At 47.8% G+C, this 25,406-nt stretch overlaps 1 protein-coding gene across 1 annotated transcript; it reads left to right on the top strand.

Annotated features, from left to right (window-relative positions):
• Positions 1–643: 643 nt before the first annotated feature.
• Positions 644–23,554, top strand: LOC142188775 (RING finger protein 145-like). Its single transcript, XM_075261993.1, has 11 exons — positions 644–721; positions 6,848–7,899; positions 7,985–8,093; positions 8,167–8,258; positions 8,329–8,564; positions 8,643–8,812; positions 8,898–9,038; positions 15,562–15,747; positions 16,157–16,304; positions 19,322–19,678; positions 19,777–23,554. Exons 2-11 carry the CDS (start codon positions 7,743–7,745, stop codon positions 20,086–20,088), a joined length of 1,908 nt encoding a protein of 635 aa, XP_075118094.1. The 5' UTR covers positions 644–721; positions 6,848–7,742; the 3' UTR covers positions 20,089–23,554.
• Positions 23,555–25,406: the final 1,852 nt, after the last annotated feature.

Genomic DNA, 25,406 nt, shown 5'->3' with positions numbered 1-25,406 from the left:
CGGAGAAATAAAAAAGTTATGGGGTTTAGAAGGAGGGGAGTCAAAAACGAAAATCAAAAAATGCCATCGGTGGGAAAGGGTTAACCTCCGGCGTAGAATCAGCATAGCGGTATAAATGGTAGGACCAGGCAGCCACCGCCACATCATGTGCAAGAGATGAGCAGAGCGCACCCACAGCGCACGTAACCCAGGGGAGACCCCCCTTCTTTGTGAGACCCCAGATTGTTCGTCACTATGTAGAGCTCAGTTCACATCTGTGGTTGGGCCAGTATAGTCTATGGGGTCCGCCGCTTTCCCAAGGTAACTGTTCTTATACGCGGATTAGGTTTGGGGACCCCTGAACGAAAACTCGAACTCACCTGGAGAACCCACTTAATGTGTCAGGCCTCCATGGCACATTGTCACAGGTGCAGCCATCTTATTACACAATACACACACGGCTACACGAGCAGCATCGGCCGACATTACCGGGTTTCCCGCCTTCATCACCTGAGGTAAAGCCGGTCATTCTACACAGGACCACTAGGGGCGCTGCTGATCAACACAGACGCATGCGCACGTACACGACGTCCCATTGCCCTCACACAACATGGCGGATAGAAATAGAGCGTGACAGTGAGCGGTGACTGACATCTGCCCTCACTAAAGATGGCGGACCCGACATCAAGACGGCAGCGTCACCTGTCCCGGGACCTGAAGTGAGAGAAGTCAGCACCGGGAGGTACCGAGAGTTACCGGGAGTTACCGGGGGACGGGAGTGAGTGATAATGGGGGGCTATAGGAGGAGAGGAGATAGATGACAGGAATAATGGGGGGCTATAGGAGGAGGAGATAGATGACAGGAATAATGGGGGGCTATAGGAGGAGAGGAGATAGATGACAGGAATAATGGGGGGCTATAGGAGGAGGAGATAGATGACAGGAATAATGGGGGGCTATAGGAGGAGAGGAGATAGATGACAGGAATAATGGGGGGCTATAGGAGGAGGAGGAGATAGATGACAGGAATAATGGGGGGCTATAGGAGGAGGAGAGGAGATAGATGACAGGAATATTGGGGGGCTATAGGAGGAGGAGAGGAGATAGATGACAGGAATAATGGGGGGCTATAGGAGGAGGAGAGGAGATAGATGACAGGAATAATGGGGGGCTATAGGAGGAGGAGATAGATGACAGGAATAATGGGGGGCTATAGGAGGAGGAGATAGATGACAGGAATAATGGGGGGGCTATAGGAGGAGGAGGAGATAGATGACAGGAATAATGGGGGGCTATAGGAGGAGGAGAGGAGATAGATGACAGGAATAATGGGGGGCTATAGGAGGAGGAGGAGATAGATGACAGGAATAATGGGGGGCTATAGGAGGAGGAGAGGAGATAGATGACAGGAATAATGGGGGGCTATAGGAGGAGGAGATAGATGACAGGAATAATGGGGGGGCTATAGGAGGAGGAGATAGATGACAGGAATAATGGGGGGGCTATAGGAGGAGAGGAGATAGATGACAGGAATAATGGGGGGCTATAGGAGGAGGAGATAGATGACAGGAATAATGGGGGGCTATAGGAGGAGGAGAGGAGATAGATGACAGGAATAATGGGGGGCTATAGGAGGAGAGGAGATAGATGACAGGAATAATGGGGGGCTATAGGAGGAGGAGATAGATGACAGGAATAATGGGGGGCTATAGGAGGAGGAGAGGAGATAGATGACAGGAATAATGGGGGGGGCTATAGGAGGAGGAGAGGAGATAGATGACAGGAATAATGGGGGGCTATAGGAGGAGGAGAGGAGATAGATGACAGGAATAATGGGGGGCTATAGGAGGAGGAGAGGAGATAGATGACAGGAATAATGGGGGGGCTATAGGAGGAGAGGAGATAGATGACAGGAATAATGGGGGGGCTATAGGAGGAGAGGAGATAGATGACAGGAATAATGGGGGGCTATAGGAGGAGGAGGAGATAGATGACAGGAATAATGGGGGGCTATAGGAGGAGGAGAGGAGATAGATGACAGGAATAATGGGGGGCTATAGGAGGAGAGGAGATAGATGACAGGAATAATGGGGGGCTATAGGAGGAGGAGGAGATAGATGACAGGAATAATGGGGGGCTATAGGAGGAGAGGAGATAGATGACAGGAATAATGGGGGGCTATAGGAGGAGGAGGAGATAGATGACAGGAATAATGGGGGGCTATAGGAGGAGGAGAGGAGATAGATGACAGGAATAATGGGGGGCTATAGGAGGAGGAGAGGAGATAGATGACAGGAATAATGGGGGGGCTATAGGAGGAGAGGAGATAGATGACAGGAATAATGGGGGGCTATAGGAGGAGGAGGAGATAGATGACAGGAATAATGGGGGGCTATAGGAGGAGGAGAGGAGATAGATGACAGGAATAATGGGGGGCTATAGGAGGAGAGGAGATAGATGACAGGAATAATGGGGGGCTATAGGAGGAGGAGAGGAGATAGATGACAGGAATAATGGGGGGCTATAGGAGGAGAGGAGATAGATGACAGGAATAATGGGGGGCTATAGGAGGAGAGGAGATAGATGACAGGAATAATGGGGGGCTATAGGAGGAGGAGATAGATGACAGGAATAATGGGGGGCTATAGGAGGAGAGGAGATAGATGACAGGAATAATGGGGGGCTATAGGAGGAGGAGATAGATGACAGGAATAATGGGGGGCTATAGGAGGAGGAGATAGATGACAGGAATAATGGGGGGCTATAGGAGGAGAGGAGATAGATGACAGGAATAATGGGGGGGGGCTATAGGAGGAGGAGGAGATAGATGACAGGAATAATGGGGGGGGCTATAGGAGGAGAGGAGATAGATGACAGGAATAATGGGGGGCTATAGGAGGAGGAGATAGATGACAGGAATAATGGGGGGCTATAGGAGGAGGAGGAGATAGATGACAGGAATAATGGGGGGGCTATAGGAGGAGGAGAGGAGATAGATGACAGGAATAATGGGGAGCTATAGGAGGAGAGGAGATAGATGACAGGAATAATGGGGGGGCTATAGGAGGAGAGGAGATAGATGACAGGAATAATGGGGGGCTATAGGAGGAGGAGGAGATAGATGACAGGAATAATGGGGGGGCTATAGGAGGAGGAGAGGAGATAGATGACAGGAATAATGGGGGGGCTATAGGAGGAGGAGAGGAGATAGATGACAGGAATAATGGGGGGCTATAGGAGGAGGAGGAGATAGATGACAGGAATAATGGGGGGCTATAGGAGGAGGAGGAGATAGATGACAGGAATAATGGGGGGCTATAGGAGGAGAGGAGATAGATGACAGGAATAATGGGGGGCTATAGGAGGAGGAGGAGATAGATGACAGGAATAATGGGGGGCTATAGGAGGAGGAGGAGATAGATGACAGGAATAATGGGGAGCTATAGGAGGAGGAGATAGATGACAGGAATAATGGGGGGCTATAGGAGGAGGAGGAGATAGATGACAGGAATAATGGGGGGCTATAGGAGGAGGAGGAGATAGATGACAGGAATAATGGGGGGCTATAGGAGGAGGAGGAGATAGATGACAGGAATAATGGGGGGCTATAGGAGGAGGAGAGGAGATAGATGACAGGAATAATGGGGGGCTATAGGTGGAGGAGAGGAGATAGATGACAGGAATAATGGGGGGCTATAGGTGGAGGAGAGGAGATAGATGACAGGAATAATGGGGGGGCTATAGGAGGAGAGGAGATAGATGACAGGAATAATGGGGGGCTATAGGAGGAGGAGGAGATAGATGACAGGAATAATGGGGGGCTATAGGAGGAGAGGAGATAGATGACAGGAATAATGGGGGGCTATAGGAGGAGGAGATAGATGACAGGAATAATGGGGGGCTATAGGAGGAGGAGATAGATGACAGGAATAATGGGGGGCTATAGGAGGAGGAGATAGATGACAGGAATAATGGGGGGCTATAGGAGGAGGAGATAGATGACAGGAATAATGGGGGGCTATAGGAGGAGGAGGAGATAGATGACAGGAATAATGGGGGGCTATAGGAGGAGGAGATAGATGACAGGAATAATGGGGGGCTATAGGAGGAGAGGAGATAGATGACAGGAATAATGGGGGGCTATAGGAGGAGGAGGAGATAGATGACAGGAATAATGGGGGGCTATAGGAGGAGAGGAGATAGATGACAGGAATAATGGGGGGCTATAGGAGGAGGAGAGGAGATAGATGACAGGAATAATGGGGGGGCTATAGGAGGAGAGGAGATAGATGACAGGAATAATGGGGGGCTATAGGAGGAGGAGATAGATGACAGGAATAATGGGGGGCTATAGGAGGAGGAGGAGATAGATGACAGGAATAATGGGGGGCTATAGGAGGAGGAGAGGAGATAGATGACAGGAATAATGGGGGGGCTATAGGAGGAGAGGAGATAGATGACAGGAATAATGGGGGGCTATAGGAGGAGGAGATAGATGACAGGAATAATGGGGGGGCTATAGGAGGAGGAGGAGATAGATGACAGGAATAATGGGGGGCTATAGGAGGAGGAGGAGATAGATGACAGGAATAATGGGGGGCTATAGGAGGAGATAGATGACAGGAATAATGGGGGGCTATAGGAGGAGGAGAGGAGATAGATGACAGGAATAATGGGGGGCTATAGGAGGAGAGGAGATAGATGACAGGAATAATGGGGGGCTATAGGAGGAGAGGAGATAGATGACAGGAATAATGGGGGGCTATAGGAGGAGGAGATAGATGACAGGAATAATGGGGGGCTATAGGAGGAGAGGAGATAGATGACAGGAATAATGGGGGGCTATAGGAGGAGGAGATAGATGACAGGAATAATGGGGGGCTATAGGAGGAGGAGGAGATAGATGACAGGAATAATGGGGGGCTATAGGAGGAGAGGAGATAGATGACAGGAATAATGGGGGGCTATAGGAGGAGGAGGAGATAGATGACAGGAATAATGGGGGGCTATAGGAGGAGGAGGAGATAGATGACAGGAATAATGGGGGGCTATAGGAGGAGGAGATAGATGACAGGAATAATGGGGGGCTATAGGAGGAGGAGATAGATGACAGGAATAATGGGGGGCTATAGGAGGAGAGGAGATAGATGACAGGAATAATGGGGGGCTATAGGAGGAGAGGAGATAGATGACAGGAATAATGGGGGGCTATAGGAGGAGAGGAGATAGATGACAGGAATAATGGGGGGCTATAGGAGGAGGAGGAGATAGATGACAGGAATAATGGGGGGCTATAGGAGGAGGAGAGGAGATAGATGACAGGAATAATGGGGGGGCTATAGGAGGAGAGGAGATAGATGACAGGAATAATGGGGGGGCTATAGGAGGAGGAGAGGAGATAGATGACAGGAATAATGGGGGGGCTATAGGAGGAGAGGAGATAGATGACAGGAATAATGGGGGGGCTATAGGAGGAGAGGAGATAGATGACAGGAATAATGGGGGGCTATAGGAGGAGGAGATAGATGACAGGAATAATGGGGGGCTATAGGAGGAGAGGAGATAGATGACAGGAATAATGGGGGGCTATAGGAGGAGGAGATAGATGACAGGAATAATGGGGGGCTATAGGAGGAGAGGAGATAGATGACAGGAATAATGGGGGGCTATAGGAGGAGGAGGAGATAGATGACAGGAATAATGGGGGGCTATAGGAGGAGAGGAGATAGATGACAGGAATAATGGGGGGCTATAGGAGGAGAGGAGATAGATGACAGGAATAATGGGGGGCTATAGGAGGAGGAGGAGATAGATGACAGGAATAATGGGGGGCTATAGGAGGAGAGGAGATAGATGACAGGAATAATGGGGGGCTATAGGAGGAGGAGATAGATGACAGGAATAATGGGGGGCTATAGGAGGAGGAGAGGAGATAGATGACAGGAATAATGGGGGGCTATAGGAGGAGAGGAGATAGATGACAGGAATAATGGGGGGCTATAGGAGGAGGAGATAGATGACAGGAATAATGGGGGGCTATAGGAGGAGAGGAGATAGATGACAGGAATAATGGGGGGCTATAGGAGGAGGAGATAGATGACAGGAATAATGGGGGGCTATAGGAGGAGGAGATAGATGACAGGAATAATGGGGGGCTATAGGAGGAGAGGAGATAGATGACAGGAATAATGGGGGGCTATAGGAGGAGAGGAGATAGATGACAGGAATAATGGGGGGCTATAGGAGGAGGAGGAGATAGATGACAGGAATAATGGGGGGCTATAGGAGGAGAGGAGATAGATGACAGGAATAATGGGGGGCTATAGGAGGAGGAGGAGATAGATGACAGGAATAATGGGGGGCTATAGGAGGAGGAGATAGATGACAGGAATAATGGGGGGCTATAGGAGGAGGAGAGGCGATAGATGACAGGAATAATGGGGGGGCTATAGGAGGAGAGGAGATAGATGACAGGAATAATGGGGGGCTATAGGAGGAGGAGATAGATGACAGGAATAATGGGGGGCTATAGGTGGAGGAGAGGAGATAGATGACAGGAATAATGGGGGGCTATAGGTGGAGGAGAGGAGATAGATGACAGGAATAATGGGGGGGGGCTATAGGAGGAGATAGATGACAGGAATAATGGGGGGCTATAGGTGGAGGAGGAGATAGATGACAGGAATAATGGGGGGCTATAGGAGGAGGAGAGGAGATAGATGACAGGAATAATGGGGGGCTATAGGTGGAGGAGAGGAGATAGATGACAGGAATAATGGGGGGCTATAGGAGGAGAGGAGATAGATGACAGGAATAATGGGGGGGCTATAGGAAGGGCAGTGATCTTGCATTATTTTTCTTCCTGTAGGTCTCCTGGCTACTTCCTTTCGGGGTGACCGTCTGTATTTTGGGGCCCCCTCCTGCTGGTTTTATTCATTGTCTTTGGCGTTTCCTGCCGTGCGTCCCTGGTGTGTTGGTGATGAGCGCCCTGTATGGTGTGGCTGGCTGTGGTGTGTATAGCGGCGTGTCCGGGGCTTTACAACGGGGTACGGCGTGTATGGAGCTGTGCAGCAGGCTGCGGTTTAGTGGGGTGTGGTGTGTACAGTGCGGTATAGCGGGGTGCGGTGTGCTATAGGGGTTTGTGGTGTGTACGGGCGGTACTGCAGAGTGTGGTGTGTAAAGTGCGGTATAGTGGTGTGTAAAGTGCGGTATAGTGGTGTGTACGGTGCGGTATAGTGGTGTTTACAGTGCTGTACAGCGGAGTGTGGTGTGGTGTGTACGGTGCGGTATAGCTGGGTGTGGTGTGACTGGTGCGGTATAGTGGTGTGTACGGTGCTGTATAGTGGTGTTTACAGTGCTGTACAGCGGGGTGTGGTGTGGTGTGTACAGTGCGGTATAGCGGGGTGTGGTGTGTACGGTGCGGTATAGCGGGGTGTGGTGTGTACGGTGCGGTATAGCGGGGTGTGGTGTGTACGGTGCGGTATAGCGGGGTGTGGTGTGTATGGTACGGTATAGTGTGTGTACGGTGCGGTATAGCAGTGTGTACAGTGCGGTATAGTGGTGTGTACAGTGTGGTATAGCGGTGTGTACGGTGCGGTATAGTGGTGTGTACAGTGCTGTACAGCGGGGTGTGGTATGACTGGTGTGGTGTGTTTGGTGCGGTATAGCAGTGTGTACAGTGCGGTATAGTGGTGTGTACGGTGCGGTATAGCAGTGTGTACAGTGCGGTATAGTGGTGTGTACTGGACTTGATATCTGATGCCATGTCCCGGCTGGAGGGAGCCGCCAATGTCATCCTCCGCGTTCCCTGCATTGTGGCCCTAGACCTGCTGTACCGCTGGGACGTTGAGGATTTCTCCCTGCTGACCTTTGACCCCTCGGCCATCAGAGCGCCATCCATGCGGGATGTTTACTACCTCGGTGAGGGCGAGTCGGCCATGTTGTCTGTCTGTTGCCCTGCACTACGTACAGATGGGTAATGAAAGGCTCTTGTGTCCCCTTGTAGCTCAGGTGACCTGTGTGGTGCTGTTGCTCCTCCCCCTGCGCTCTTTGCTCCGCCTCTATCTGTACCTCCTGACTGTGCTGCTATTGTACATGGCTCATCAGACCGCCAGGTGAGTGTCTGCACCGCAGCCCGTCCGCCGCCGTGTCTTCTGCCCCTCACTTTTTCCTCTCTTGTATCTTCAGGGATTTCATCCGTCAGGAATTGGAGGCGGGGCTATTGGGGTCTGTGTACGAGGAGCACACGTCAGTAACACGTAGCATCAGCACACTGACAGGTGAGATAGCAGTCCTGAGCTATGGGGAGAGGCCAGCGCTGCCCCCTGCTGACAGTCTATGTAATTCCAGGACTGGTGATGGTGGCGACGCTCTGCTCCACGCTCATGAGGACACGCCAGGTTTGGCTCTTCTCTGCTCCCGTCCTGCCCCTGCTTGCTCGGCTGGCGGAGCTCCCCCTGCAGGCTCTCCCTCTCCTCAGCACACTGTCCGTTGCCTCTTCTGTCTTGGTGATGACCTACACGGCGCTGACCAGCTTGGGAGGACTCCTGAGCCTGGTCAGAGCGGCCTATGAGGAGATGTGTCAGGTAGGTTGATGGTTGGTATCTCCCTCTGTACGTTGGTGCCCTGTGCTGGGGTAACATGGTGTCACCCGGTTCTGGCAGGTGCGGGAGCTGTCCAGGCTGCTGGCGGTCGGGATGGCGCTGTGGTCTCAGCTCGCTGTTCCTTTGGTCTTCCTCGTCTTCTGGTTGGTCGTCTTTGTTCTTCACATAGTCAGTACTTTGTCCTCGGGAGCCCTGGAGCAGCAGGGGCCCCTCTTCATCTTCCTTAATAGGTAAGTCTCTATATACTCGGAGTCTCCTGTACATTTCAGGCTGAGGTCCCCTGTATTTACACCCCCCCTACATGTTACCCTGCAGTGTGGCAGAATGCTGCAGCACCCCCTACTGTCTATTCGGACTTACTTTCACCGTCTCCTACCTGGCACTGGCAATGCTCAATCTCTGCAAGTTCTACCTCCTGGGGTACAGCGCCCTCCAGAACGGCAACGTCATGCACCGGTGAGTATTGGTGTATGGATAGAAGGAGTATTATATACTGTGTGTCTATATAATGGGGTACAGGGGGTATTATATACTGTGTGTGTATATAATGGGGTACAGGGGGTATTATATACTGTGTGTCTATATAATGGGGTACAGGGGGTATTATATACTGTGTGTCTATATAATGGGGTACAGGGGGTATTATATACTGTGTGTCTATATAATGGGGTACAGGGGGTATTATATACTGTGTGTATATAATGGGGTACAGGGGGTATTATATACTGTGTGTATATAATGGGGTACAGGGGGTATTATATACTGTGTGTATATAATGGGGTACAGGGGGTATTATATACTGTGTGTCTATATAATGGGGTACAGGGGGTATTATATACTGTGTGTATATAATGGGGTACAGGGGGTATTATATACTGTGTGTCTATAATGGGGTAATAGGGGGGTATTATATACTGTGTGTCTATATAATGGGGTACAGGGGGTATTATATACTGTGTGTCTATATAATGGGGTACAGGGGGTATTATATACTGTGTGTATATAATGGGGTACAGGGGGTATTATATACTGTGTGTCTATAATGGGGTAATAGGGGGGTATTATATACTGTGTGTCTATATAATGGGGTACAGGGGGTATGATATACTGTGTGTCTATATAATGGGGTACGGGGGGTATTATATACTGTGTGTCTATATAATGGGGTACAGGGGGTATTATATACTGTGTGTCTATATAATGGGGTACAGGGGGTATTATATACTGTGTGTATATAATGGGGTAATAGGGGGGTATTATATACTGTGTGTCTATATAATGGGGTAACAGGGGGTATTATATACTGTGTGTCTATATAATGGGGTACGGGGGGGGGGGGGGTATTATATACTGTGTGTCTATATAATGGGGTAACGGGGTATTATATACTGTGTGTATATAATGGGGTAATAGGGGGGTATTATATACTGTGTGTCTATATAATGGGGTACGGGGGGGGTATTATATACTGTGTGTCTATATAATGGGGTACAGGGGGTATTATATACTGTGTGTATATAATGGGGTAATGGGGGGTATTATATACTGTGTGTCTATATAATGGGGTAACAGGGGGTATTATATACTGTGTGTCTATATAATGGGGTAACAGGGGGTATTATATACTGTGTGTCTATATAATGGGGTAATAGGGGGTATTATATACTGTGTGTATATAATGGGGTACGGGGGTATTATATACTGTGTGTCTATATAATGGGGTAACCGGGAGGTATTATATACTGTGTGTCTATATAATGGGGTACAGGGGGTATTATATACTGTGTGTCTATATAATGGGGTACAGGGGGTATTATATACTGTGTGTCTATATAATGGGGTACAGGGGGTATTATATACTGTGTCTATATAATGGGGTACAGGGGGTATTATATACTGTGTGTCTATATAATGGGGTACAGGGGGTATTATATACTGTGTGTCTATATAATGGGGTACAGGGGGTATTATATACTGTGTGTCTATATAATGGGGTACAGGGGGTATTATATACTGTGTGTATATATGTAATGGGGTAACAGGGGGTATTATATACTGTGTGTCTATATAATGAGGTACAGGGGGTATTATATACTGTGTGTCTATATAATGGGGTACGGGGGGTATTATATACTGTGTGTCTATATAATGGGGTAACAGGGGGTATTATATACTGTGTGTCTATATAATGGGGTACAGGGGGTATTATATACTGTGTGTCTATATAATGGGGTACAGGGGGTATTATATACTGTGTGTCTATATAATGGGGTACAGGGGGTATTATATACTGTGTGTCTATATAATGGGGTACGGGGGGTATTATATACTGTGTGTCTATATAATGGGGTAACAGGGGGTATTATATACTGTGTGTCTATATAATGGGGTACAGGGGGTATTATATACTGTGTGTCTATATAATGGGGTACAGGGGGTATTATATACTGTGTGTCTATATAATGGGGTACAGGGGGTATTATATTCTGTGTGTATATAATGGGGTACCCCCTGTACCCCCCCTGTACAGTATTATATACTGTGTGTATATAATGGGGTAACAGGGGGTATTATATACTGTGTGTCTATATAATGGGGTACAGGGGGTATTATATACTGTGTGTCTATATAATGGGGTACAGGGGGTATTATATACTGTGTGTCTATATAATGGGGTACAGGGGGTATTATATACTGTGTGTCTATATAATGGGGTACAGGGGGTATTATATACTGTGTGTCTATATAATGAGGTACAGGGGGTATTATATACTGTGTGTCTATATAATGGGGTACAGGGGGTATTATATACTGTGTGTCTATATAATGGGGTACAGGGGGTATTATATTCTGTGTGTATATAATGGGGTACAGGGGGTATTATATACTGTGTGTCTATATAATGGGGTACAGGGGGTATTATATACTGTGTGTCTATATAATGGGGTACGGGGGGTATTATATACTGTGTGTCTATATAATGGGGTAACAGGGGGTATTATATACTGTGTGTCTATATAATGGGGTACAGGGGGTATTATATACTGTGTGTCTATATAATGGGGTACAGGGGGTATTATATACTGTGTGTCTATATAATGGGGTACAGGGGGTATTATATACTGTGTGTCTATATAATGGGGTACGGGGGGTATTATATACTGTGTGTCTATATAATGGGGTAACAGGGGGTATTATATACTGTGTGTCTATATAATGGGGTACAGGGGGTATTATATACTGTGTGTCTATATAATGGGGTACAGGGGGTATTATATACTGTGTGTCTATATAATGGGGTACAGGGGGTATTATATTCTGTGTGTATATAATGGGGTACAGGGGGTATTATATACTGTGTGTATATAATGGGGTAACAGGGGGTATTATATACTGTGTGTCTATATAATGGGGTAACAGGGGGTATTATATACTGTGTGTCTATATAATGGGGTACGGGGGGGGTATTATATACTGTGTGTCTATATAATGGGGTACAGGGAGTATTATATACTGTGTGTCTATATAATGGGGTACGGGGGGGGTATTATATACTGTGTGTCTATATAATGGGGTACAGGGGGTATTATATACTGTGTGTCTATATAATGGGGTACAGGGGGTATTATATACTGTGTGTCTATATAATGGGGTACAGGGGGTATTATATACTGTGTGTATATAATGGGGTACAGGGGGTATTATATACTGTGTGTCTATATAATGGGGTAACAGGGGGTATTATATACTGTGTGTCTACATAATGGGGTACAGGGGGTATTATATACTGTGTGTCTATATAATGGGGTACGGGGGGGGGGGTATTATATACTGTGTGTCTATATAATGGGGTAACAGGGGGTATTATATACTGTGTGTATATATATGTAATGGGGTAACAGGGGGTATTATATACTGTGTGTCTATATAATGGGGTACAGGGGTATTATATACTGTGTGTCTATATAATGGGGTAACGGGGTATTATATACTGTGTGTCTATATAATGGGGTACAGGGGGTATTATATTCTGTGTGTATATAATGGGGTACAGGGGGTATTATATACTGTGTGTATATAATGGGGTAATAGGGGGGTATTATATACTGTGTGTCTATATAATGGGGTAACCGGGGGGTATTATATATTGTGTGTCTATATAATGGGGTAACAGGGGGTATTATATACTGTGTGTCTATATAATGGGGTAACCGGGGGGTATTATATACTGTGTGTATATAATGGGGTACAGGGGGTATTATATACTGTGTGTCTATATAATGGGGTAACCGGGGGGTATTATATACTGTGTGTCTATATAATGGGGTACAGGGAGTATTATATACTGTGTGTCTATATAATGGGGTACAGGGGGTATTATATACTGTGTGTATATAATGGGGTACGGGGGGTATTATATACTGTGTGTCTATATAATGGGGTACAGGGGGTATTATATACTGTGTGTCTATATAATGGGGTAACAGGGAGGTATTATATACTGTGTGTCTATATAATGGGGTACGGGGGGGTATTATATACTGTGTGTCTATATAGTGGGGAAACAGGGGGTATTATATACTGTGTGTATATAATGGGGTACAGGGGGTATTATATACTGTGTGTATATAATGGGGTAACAGGGGGTATTATATACTGTGTGTCTATATAATGGGGTACAGGGGGTATTATATACTGTGTGTCTATATAATGGGGTACAGGGGGTATTATATACTGTGTGTCTATATAATGGGGTACAGGGGGTATTATATACTGTGTGTCTATATAATGGGGTAACAGGGGGTATTATATACTGTGTGTATATAATGGGGTAACAGGGGGTATTATATACTGTGTGTATATATAATGGGGTACAGGGGGTATGATATACTGTGTGTCTATATAATGGGGTACAGGGGGTATTATATACTGTGTGTCTATATAATGGGGTACAGGGGGTATTATATACTGTGTGTCTATATAATGGGGTACAGGGGGTATTATATACTGTGTGTCTATATAATGGGGTAACGGGGTATTATATTCTGTGTGTATATAATGGGGTACAGGGGGTATTATATACTGTGTGTATATAATGGGGTACAGGGGGTATTATATACTGTGTGTCTATATAATGGGGTAACAGGGGGTATTATATACTGTGTGTCTATATAATGGGGTACGGGGGGGTATTATATACTGTGTGTCTATATAATGGGGTAACAGGGGGTATTATATACTGTGTGTATATATGTAATGGGGTAACAGGGGGTATTATATACTGTGTGTCTATATAATGGGGTACGGGGGGTATTATATACTGTGTGTCTATATAGTGGGGTACAGGGGTTATTATATACTGTGTGTCTATATAATGGGGTACAGGGGGTATTATATACTGTGTGTGTATATAATGGGGTAACAGGGGGTATTATATACTGTGTGTTTATATAATGGGGTACAGGGGGTATTATATACTGTGTGTCTATATAATGGGGTAACGGGGTATTATATACTGTGTGTATATAATGGGGTACAGGGGGTATTATATACTGTGTGTCTATATAATGGGGTACAGGGGGTATTATATACTGTGTGTCTATATAATGGGGTAACAGGGGTTATTATATACTGTGTGTTTATATAATGGGGTACAGGGGGTATTATATACTGTGTGTCTATATAATGGGGTAACGGGGTATTATATTCTGTGTGTATATAATGGGGTACAGGGGGTATTATATACTGTGTGTCTATATAATGGGGTAACAGGGGGTATTATATACTGTGTGTCTATATAATGGGGTACAGGGGGTATTATATACTGTGTGTCTATATAATGGGGTACAGGGGGTATTATATACTGTGTGTCTATATAATGGGGTACAGGGGGTATTATATACTGTGTGTGTATATAATGGGGTACAGGGGGTATTATATACTGTGTGTCTATATAATGGGGTACGGGGGGGTATTATATACTGTGTGTCTATATAATGGGGTACAGGGGGTATTATATACTGTGTGTCTATATAATGGGGTAACGGGGTATTATATTCTGTGTGTATATAATGGGGTACAGGGGGTATTATATACTGTGTGTCTATATAATGGGGTACGGGGGGGTATTATATACTGTGTGTCTATATAATGGGGTACAGGGGGTATTATATACTGTGTGTCTATATAATGGGGTACAGGGGGTATTATATACTGTGTGTATATAATGGGGTAACAGGGGGTATTATATACTGTGTGTCTATATAATGGGGTAACAGGGGGTATTATATACTGTGTGTCTATATAATGGGGTAACAGGGGGTATTATATACTGTGTGTCTATATAATGGGGTACAGGGGGTATTATATACTGTGTGTCTACATAATGGGTTACGGGGGGGTATTATATACTGTGTGTCTATATAATGGGGTACAGGGGGTATTATATACTGTGTGTCTATATAATGGGGTACAGGGGGTATTATATACTGTGTGTCTATATAATGGGGTACGGGGGGGTATTATATACTGTGTGTCTATATAATGGGGTATAGGGGGGTATTATATACTGTGTGTCTACATAATGGGTTACGGGGGGGTATTATATACTGTGTGTCTATATAATGGGGTACAGGGGGTATTATATACTGTGTGTCTACATAATGGGTTACGGGGGGGTATTATATACTGTGTGTCTATATAATGGGGTACAGGGGGTATTATATACTGTGTGTCTATATAATGGGGTACAGGGGGGTATTATATACTGTGTGTATATAATGGGGGTACAGGGGGGTATTATATACTGTGTGTCTATATAATGGGGTACAGGGGGTATTATATACTGTGTGTCTATATAATGGGGTACAGGGGGTATTATATACTGTGTGTCTATATAATGGGGTACAGGGGGTATTATATACTGTGTGCCCGCTTGACACAATAACAGGGGGGGTATTAACCTGCTGTGTCTGTTCAGGGGAGTCACAGAGGGGGTAACCCTGATGCTCCTGGCAACCCTACAGACCGGCCTCCTGGACCTCCATGTCCTGCAGCGCACCTTCCTCCTCAGTATCATCCTCTTCATCGTGGTCACCTCCACCCTGCAGTCCATGGTGGAGATCTCTGACCCCATAGTCCTGGCGCTGGCAGCCACTGGGAACAGGTAAGAAGATGGCGGGGGTAGAGTTGTCAGCAGGGCAGAATTTGGGTCTTGATACTGCCTGTGTCCCTTCTGTAGCTGGTCTCCATTGAAATCATTTGGTCGGGGCGTCTGGACGTGTGTTATGTTATGTCTGTGTGCACATAGCCATGTGTCTATTATGCCATAGACTGAACTACCCCAGGGGGCAATGTGTGGGACACTATGGGGTAATCACTATTAAAGTGACGTATGATGTAATACCCCCATGGGCCTCACATTGGAGCGTTTGGACACATAGTTTAAACAAACATCAATGCCCCCCTAGTTTAGAGGGGTGATGTGAAGCATTCTTGGATCTTCTTATGTGGCTGAGACTTGTAGTCCGCTTCTTTATTGTCCCGTACTGTAGTAATGTGTTCTCCACCCTTAGGAGTCTGTGGAAGCATCTCCGCGGAGTCAGCATGTGCCTCTTCCTATTCCTCTTCCCGTCCTACATGGCCTATAAACTCTCACACTTCTTCGATATGGACTTCTGGTTACTGATTATGGTGTCCAGCTGCCTCCTCACATCCCTGCAGGTGAGTGCTCACTCTGTCCTGCCGCCTCCTCACATCCCTGCAGGTGAGTGCTCACTCTGTCCTGCCGCCTCCTCACATCCCTGCAGGTGAGTGCTCACTCTGTCCTGCTGCCTCCTCACATCCCTGCAGGTGAGTGCTCACTCTGTCCTGCTGCCTCCTCACATCCCTGCAGGTGAGTGCTCACTCTGTCCTGCTGCCTCCTCACATCCCTGCAGGTGAGTGCTCACTCTGTCCAGCTGCCTCCTCACATCCCTGCAGGTGAGTGCTCACTCTGTCCTGCTGCCTCCTCACATCCCTGCAGGTGAGTGCTCACTCTGTCCAGCTGCCTCCTCACATCCCTGCAGGTGAATGCTCACTCTGTCCTGCCTCCTCCTCACATCCCTGCAGGTGAGTGCTCACTCTGTCCTGCCTCCTCCTCACATCCCTGCAGGTGAGTGCTCACTCTGTCCTGCCGCCTCCTCACATCCCTGCAGGTGAGTGCTCACTCTGTCCTGCTGCCTCCTCACATCCCTGCAGGTGAGTGCTCACTCTGTCCAGCTGCCTCCTCACATCCCTGCAGGTGAGTGCTCACTCTGTCCTGCTGCCTCCTCACATCCCTGCAGGTGAGTGCTCACTCTGTCCTGCTGCCTCCTCACATCCCTGCAGGTGAGTGCTCACTCTGTCCAGCTGCCTCCTCACATCCCTGCAGGTGAATGCTCACTCTGTCCAGCTGCCTCCTCACATCCCTGCAGGTGAGTGCTCACTCTGTCCTGCCTCCTCCTCACATCCCTGCAGGTGAGTGCTCACTCTGTCCTGCCTCCTCCTCACATCCCTGCAGGTGAGTGCTCACTCTGTCCAGCTGCCTCCTCACATCCCTGCAGGTGAGTGCTCACTCTGTCCTGCTGCCTCCTCACATCCCTGCAGGTGAGTGCTCACTCTGTCCTGCTGCCTCCTCACATCCCTGCAGGTGAGTGCTCACTCTGTCCTGCTGCCTCCTCACATCCCTGCAGGTGAGTGCTCACTCTGTCCAGCTGCCTCCTCACATCCCTGCAGGTGAGTGCTCACTCTGTCCTGCCGCCTCCTCACATCCCTGCAGGTGAGTGCTCACTCTGTCCTGCCGCCTCCTCACATCCCTGCAGGTGAGTGCTCACTCTGTCCAGCTGCCTCCTCACATCCCTGCAGGTGAGTGCTCACTCTGTCCTGCCTCCTCCTCACATCCCTGCAGGTGAGTGCTCACTCTGTCCTGCCTCCTCCTCACATCCCTGCAGGTGAGTGCTCACTCTGTCCAGCTGCCTCCTCACATCCCTGCAGGTGAGTGCTCACTCTGTCCTGCTGCCTCCTCACATCCCTGCAGGTGAGTGCTCACTCTGTCCTGCTGCCTCCTCACATCCCTGCAGGTGAGTGCTCACTCTGTCCTGCCTCCTCCTCACATCCCTGCAGGTGAGTGCTCACTCTGTCCAGCTGCCTCCTCACATCCCTGCAGGTGAGTGCTCACTCTGTCCTGCTGACTCCTCACATCCCTGCAGGTGAGTGCTCACTCTGTCCTGCCGCCTCCTCACATCCCTGCAGGTGAGTGCTCACTCTGTCCTGCCTCCTCCTCACATCCCTGCAGGTGAGTGCTCACTCTGTCCAGCTGCCTCCTCACATCCCTGCAGGTGAGTGCTCACTCTGTCCAGCTGCCTCCTCACATCCCTGCAGGTGAGTGCTCACTCTGTCCAGCTGCCTCCTCACATCCCTGCAGGTGAGTGCTCACTCTGTCCAGCTGCCTCCTCACATCCCTGCAGGTGAGTGCTCACTCTGTCCTGCTGCCTCCTCACATCCCTGCAGGTGAGTGCTCACTCTGTCCTGCCTCCTCCTCACATCCCTGCAGGTGAGTGCTCACTCTGTCCAGCTGCCTCCTCACATCCCTGCAGGTGAGTGCTCACTCTGTCCTGCTGCCTCCTCACATCCCTGCAGGTGAGTGCTCACTCTGTCCTGCTGCCTCCTCACATCTCTGCAGGTGAGTGCTCACTCTGTCCAGCTGCCTCCTCACATCCCTGCAGGTGAGTGCTCACTCTGTCCTGCTGCCTCCTCACATCCCTGCAGGTGAGTGCTCACTCTGTCCCGCTGCCTCCTCACATCCCTGCAGGTGAGTGCTCACTCTGTCCAGCTGCCTCCTCACATCCCTGCAGGTGAGTGCTCACTCTGTCCTGCTGCCTCCTCACATCTCTGCAGGTGAGTGCTCACTCTGTCCTGCTGCCTCCTCACATCCCTGCAGGTGAGTGCTCACTCTGTCCAGCTGCCTCCTCACATCCCTGCAGGTGAGTGCTCACTCTGTCCAGCTGCCTCCTCACATCCCTGCAGGTGAGTGCTCACTCTGTCCTGCTGCCTCCTCACATCTCTGCAGGTGAGTGCTCACTCTGTCCTGCTGCCTCCTCACATCCCTGCAGGTGAGTGCTCACTCTGTCCCGCTGCCTCCTCACATCCCTGCAGGTGAGTGCTCACTCTGTCCTGCTGCCTCCTCACATCCCTGCAGGTGAGTGCTCACTCTGTCCAGCTGCCTCCTCACATCCCTGCAGGTGAGTGCTCACTCTGTGCTGCCGCCTCCTCACATCCCTGCAGGTGAGTGCTCACTCTGTCCTGCCTCCTCCTCACATCCCTGCAGGTGAGTGCTCACTCTGTCCTGCTGCCTCCTCACATCCCTGCAGGTGAGTGCTCACTCTGTCCTGCTGCCTCCTCACATCCCTGCAGGTGAGTGCTCACTCTGTCCTGCTGACTCCTCACATCCCTGCAGGTGAGTGCTCACTCTGTGCTGCCGCCTCCTCACATCCCTGCAGGTGAGTGCTCACTCTGTGCTGCCGCCTCCTCACATCCCTGCAGGTGAGTGCTCACTCGTAGTGTCCTGCCTCCTCCTCACATCCCCCGGGGGTGTGCTCACTAGATCCCTCTGATAACACAGGGGAACTATGTGGAGAGAGCAGATAGTAATGTTAGAGGAGCAGGGTCTTCTCAGCAGCACAGAGTACTTCAGGAGAGGTCTGATCTGTCCTGTCATGCAGGTCCTGGGCACTCTCTTTATCTACACCCTCTTCATGGTGGAGCTCTTCCAGGAGAGCAGGGTGGAGCGGATGGATGAGATCATTTATGGGGTGAACGCTGTGAGCCGTGTGCTGGAGTTCCTGGTGGCGCTGTGCGTTGTCGCCTACGGCACATGGGAGTCCATGTTCGGAGAGTGGAGTTGGATCGGCGTCTCCGTCATCATCGTCCACTCGTATGTCAATGTGTGGCTGAGGGCGCAGTCTGGGTGGAACAGCTTCCTGCTGAGGAGAGAAGCGGCCAACAAGATCAGCGCCTTACCAAGGGCGTCACAGGAGCAGCTGAGCGCGCACAACGACCTCTGCTCCATCTGTTTCCAGGTAAGATATTGTACTCTGACAAACGTAGCCCCGCACATCACCACCTGCTGTTTGTGTGCGGTTCTTCCCTGACGTGGACTTTGTCTCTTCCCCCACAGGAGATGTCCGTGGCCGTGGTCACCGCCTGTAGCCATTTCTTTCACCCGGATTGTCTGAGGAAATGGCTGTACATCCAGAACACCTGCCCTCTGTGCCACCACCCTGTGAAGTCGTCCTCCGAGCCGACATCTGCAGAGTCTCGGGAAGAGGAAGGAGTCATGGCAGGGGCGGGAGCAGAGGAAGGGGCGGGGGCGGAAGAAGAGATGAGTGACGAGGCGGAGCCAAAAGGACAAGAGGCGGAGCAGGGCGGGGTCACAGGGGACAATGGAAGTCAAGAGGAGAAAATGGCTACAGAGAATGTGGCGCAGTGACGAGGGCTGTACCAATTGTGCACACACAGCACCCCCCATAGGTTCCTCCAGAAAGTGTCACAGTGCTGAGTATTATAAGGGGTGAAGCAGAGGAGAGGATGGGGGTTATACCCCAAATAATGTGAGGACTGGATGGGGAGTCAGGAAAGCACAGCGGCAGTGTCTCTGATCCTGAGTCACCTCCAGAGCTGCATTCATTATTCTACCGTTATACTCCAGTTGCAGTCAGAGCTGCATTCACTGATCTGTTTCTTTTTGTTTGGCTGTAGAGTCTCGCACATCTCTTCAGTCTCGTTGCATTGTGAGGGATGTAGTGTTCACAGGTGAAGCAGGAGTAAAACTGGAGTGTAAGATCTGAGCCGACCTCAGAGGCTGATAACAGGGAGCAATAGCTTGCATTCATCTGTTATAGGCTGATTTTTGCATGAAAAATTTTGGGCCCCTGTGGTAAAAATGAAGCAGGTAGTAGAGGAAACCATCTGTGTTAGGTGTAACATTACCAAAGACCCCTAGCCAAGTAAAACTGCGTGCCCCCTGCATGGTTAGTACCTAGCAGCGCTCCCTGTGGCCAGCCAAGGGCCCTTCTACTTTGAGGGATTTTCCTCCATTCTTCTCTGCCATAGTCTTCAGTCCTGAGAGATTTCTGAGCCTTCTTGAGTTCTGGCGGCAGACTATCACTGCTGATCAGATCAGGGGCCTGCAATGAGAAAACCATCAGCGTCTGGACTGTGAGGACGTGCCTTGTGGATCCTGAAGAGCGTTTAGAGCAGTGTTAGTGGACACTGTCACCCACCTCTTCATCCTCTTCACCTCCGCTTTGTTACCTGTGTCTTATGTTTGCTGGACAGTCATTAGGGCACATTTATGAACCTTTTTCTGGTCATGTTTGCGCCTTTTTTCTGGATTTTTTTGCTGCACTCGCCATTTTTGGGGAAAAGGGCGTCAGATCAGACTGCATAACAAAGGGGCAAAGTGCACAAAGCTTATAAGGAGGCATCTAAACTAACGCAGGTGCCCTACACGTAACAAAGAGGTGCTGCGACATCAGAGATAGACACCACAGGAAAACTAATAGAAAAACAGGCACATCTGACAGAATCTGTTCTCCCCACAACCAGAGACTGTACCATAGAAGAACAATGCACCACAACCCCGGAGACTGTACCTTAAAAGAACAATGTACCACAACTCCAGAGACTGTATCATAGAAGAACAATGTACCACAACTCCGGAGACTGTACCATAGAAGAACAATGTATCGAAACTCGAGAGACTGTACCATAGAAGAACAACAATGTACCACAACTCCGGAGACTGTACCCTAAAAGAACAATGTACCACAACTCCAGAGACTGTACCATAGAAGAACAATGTACCACAACTCCAGAGACTGTACCATAGAAGAACAATGTGCCACAACTCCGGAGACTGTACCATAGAAGAACAAAGTACCACAACTCCAAAGACTGTACCATAGAAGAACAACAACGTTCCACAACTCCGGAGTCTGTACCATAGAAGAACAATGTACCACAACACTGGAGACTGTACCATAGAAAAACAATGTACCACAACTCCAGAGACTGTACCATAGAAGAACAATGTACCACAACTCCAGAGACTGTACCATAGAAGAACAATGTACCACAACTCCAGAGACTGTACCATAGAAGAACAATGTACCACAACTCCAGAGACTGTACCATAGAAGAACAATGTACCACAACTCCAGAGACTGTACCATAGAAGAACAATGCACCACAACCCCGGAGACTGTACCCTAAAAGAACAATGTACCACAACTCCAGAGACTGTACCATAGAAGAACAATGTACCACAACTCCGGAGACTGTACCATAGAAGAACAATGTATCGAATCTCGAGAGACTGTACCATAGAAGAACAACAATGTACCACAACTCCGGAGACTGTACCCTAAAAGAACAATGTACCACAACTCCAGAGACTGTACCATAGAAGAACAATGTACCACAACTCCAGAGACTGTACCATAGAAGAACAATGTACCACAACTCCAGAGACTGTACCATAGAAGAGCAATGTGCCACAACTCCGGAGACTGTACCATAGAAGAACAAAGTACCACAACTCCAAAGACTGTACCATAGAAGAACAACAACGTTCCACAACTCCGGAGTCTGTACCATAGAAGAACAATGTACCACAAGACTGGAGTCTGTACCATAGAAGAACAATGTACCACAACTCTGGAGACTGTACCATAGAAAAACAATGTACCACAACTCCGGAGACTACCATAGAAGAACAATGTACCACAACTAAAGAGACTGTACCATAGAAGAACAATGTACCACAACTCCAGAGACTGTACCCTAAAAGAACAACGTACCACAACTCCAGAGACTGTACCATAGAAGAACAATGTACCACAACTCCGGAGACTGTACCATAGAAGAACAATGTACCACAACTCCAGAGACTGTACTATAGAAGAACAATGTACCACGACTCCGGAGACTGTACCATAGAAGAACAATGTACCACAACCCCGGAGACTGTACCCTAAAAGAACACTGTACCACAACTCCAGAGACTGTACCATAGAAGAACAATGTACCACAACTCCGGAGACTGTACCATAGAAGAACAATGTACCACAACTCCAGAGACTGTACTATAGAAGAACAATGTACCACAACTCCAGAGACTGTACCATAGAAGAACAATGTACCACAACTCCGGAGACTGTACCATAGAAGAACAATGTACCACAACTCCAGAGACTGTACTATAGAAGAACAATGTACCACAACTCCAGAGACTGTACCATAGAAGAACAATGTGCCACAACTCCAGAGACTGTACCATAGAAGAACAATGTACCACAACTCCGGAGACTGTACCATAGAAGAACAATGTACCATGTACAACTCCATCTCAAAGGAAGCCATGACTGCTGTGTCATTAGACCAGATTAGAGGACCTGGGGGGATCTATGACTCCCACCGACTATGATTGTGGAGGAGCTACACCTGGGCCACGGTCACTGTTGCTTCCTAGGGTGCCCAAGCTTTAGCATGCACTTGTATAGCTGATAACAGAGAGCAGTAGCCATCTCAGGCAGGTGCAGAGCCCTGTGCAGTGACTTCATGTTGGTGCTACAGCTGGTGACTGGTTCGTATCTTGTGCTTCCCCCCCCCGAATCATAATGGTGGTGGTTTTGCCGCTGTGACCTCACCTGCTGTTACCTGTATACCGCGCTGCCTTCTTCCCGCTGCACTCAGCCTCCTCATCTTCTCATAGTCTTATCCTTTAAGGTTAGGGTGCCCCTGACACTTGTGCTGTTGGTGGCGGCTGGACTTGGGTTATAGGGACATGGTGGGCAGTAGTCCGGCAGCACATACAGGGGGCGGGATTCTTTACTTTGCGCCGGCGCAGAGTGCTGGAATAATATACAATGAGGATTTCTAATAAAAGGTTTTATTTTCTGGCTCCACAAGTGAAGTAATTCCCAGTCCTGGAAGCAGAGGGCGCTGTGTCAGTACTAGTAATAGGGCAGAGTATTACTAGCATTATAACACAGTACATAGTGATAACATACTGCTGTCATATTTACCACTAGAGGGCGGTATAACACTGTACATAGTGATAACATGCAGCTGTTATATTTACCACTAGAGGGCGGTATAACACTGTACATAGTGGTAACATACTGCTCTCATATTTACCACTTGAGGGCGGTACAACACTGAACATAGTGATAACATGCAGCCGTTATATTTACCACTAGAGGGCGGTATAATACTGTACATAGTGATAACATACCGCTGTTATATTTACCACTTGAGGGCAGTATAACACTGTACATAGTGATAACATACAGCTGTTATATTTACCACTAGATGGCGGTATAACACTGTACATAGTGATAACATACAGCTGTTATATTTACCACTAGATGGCGGTATAACGCGGTATAACACTGTACATAGTGATAACATACCGCTGTTATATTTACCACTAGATGGCGGTATAACACTGTACATAGTGATAACATGCAGCCGTTATATTTACTTGAGTGCGGTATAACACTGTATATAGTGATAACATACAGCCGTTATATTTACCACTAGATGGCGGTATAACACTGTACATAGTGATAACATACAGCTGTTATATTTACCACTAGATGGCGGTATAACACTGTACATAGTGATAACATACAGCTGTTATATTTACCACTAGATGGCGGTATAACACTGTACATAGTGATAACATACCGCTGTTATATTTACCACTAGAGGGCGGTATAACACTGTACATAGTGATAACATACAGCCGTTATATTTACCACTAGAGGGCGGTATAACACTGTACATAGTGATAACATACAGCCGTTATATTTACCACTAGAGGGCGGTATAACACTGTACATAGTGATAACATACAGCCGTTATATTTACCACTAGAGGGCGGTATAACACTGTACATAGTGATAACATACAGCCGTTATATTTACCACTAGAGGGCGGTATAACACTGTACATAGTGATAACATACAGCCGTTATATTTACCACTAGAGGGCGGTATAACACTGTACATAGTGATAACATACAGCCGTTATATTTACCACTAGAGGGCCGTATAATACTGTACATAGTGATAACATACAGCCGTTATATTTACCACTAGAGGGCGGTATAACACTGTACATAGTGATAACATACAGCCGTTATATTTACCACTAGAGGGCGGTATAACACTGTACATAGTGATAACATACAGCTGTTATATTTACCACTAGATGGCGGTATAACACTGTACATAGTGATAACATACAGCCGTTATATTTACCACTAGAGGGCGGTATAACACTGTACATAGTGATAACATACCGCTGTTATATTTACCACTAGATGGCGGTATAACACTGTACATAGTGATAACATACAGCTGTTATATTTACCACTAGATGGTGGTATAATACTGTACATAGTGATAACATACAGCTGTTATATTTACCACTAGATGGCGGTATAACACTGTACATAGTGATAACATACCGCTGTTATATTTACCACTAGAGGGCGGTATAACACTGTACATAGTGATAACATACCGCTGTTATATTTACCACTAGAGGGCGGTATAACACTGTACATAGTGATAACATACTGCTGTCATATTTACCACTAGAGGGCGGTATAACACTGTACATAGTGATAACATACAGCTGTTATATTTACCACTAGAGGGCCCTATAACACTGTACATAGTGATAACATACAGCTGTTATATTTACCACTAGAGGGCGGTATAACACTGTACATAGTGA

This window comes from Leptodactylus fuscus, chromosome 1, assembly GCF_031893055.1.
Source record: "Leptodactylus fuscus isolate aLepFus1 chromosome 1, aLepFus1.hap2, whole genome shotgun sequence".
In the NCBI taxonomy this organism is placed as follows: Eukaryota; Metazoa; Chordata; class Amphibia; order Anura; family Leptodactylidae; genus Leptodactylus; species Leptodactylus fuscus.
This window is presented reverse-complemented; position numbering and strand designations above follow the sequence as displayed.

Coding starts and splice junctions, on each gene's coding strand:
- LOC142188775 (XM_075261993.1), top strand. CDS start 7,743: ATGTCCCGGCTGGAGGGAGCCGCCAATGTCATCCTCCGCGTTCCCTGC. Junction 8,094..8,166: donor ATGGCTCATCAGACCGCCAG/GTGAGTGTCTGC, acceptor TTGTATCTTCAG/GGATTTCATCCGTCAGGAAT. Junction 19,679..19,776: donor TCTGCTCCATCTGTTTCCAG/GTAAGATATTGT, acceptor CTTCCCCCACAG/GAGATGTCCGTGGCCGTGGT.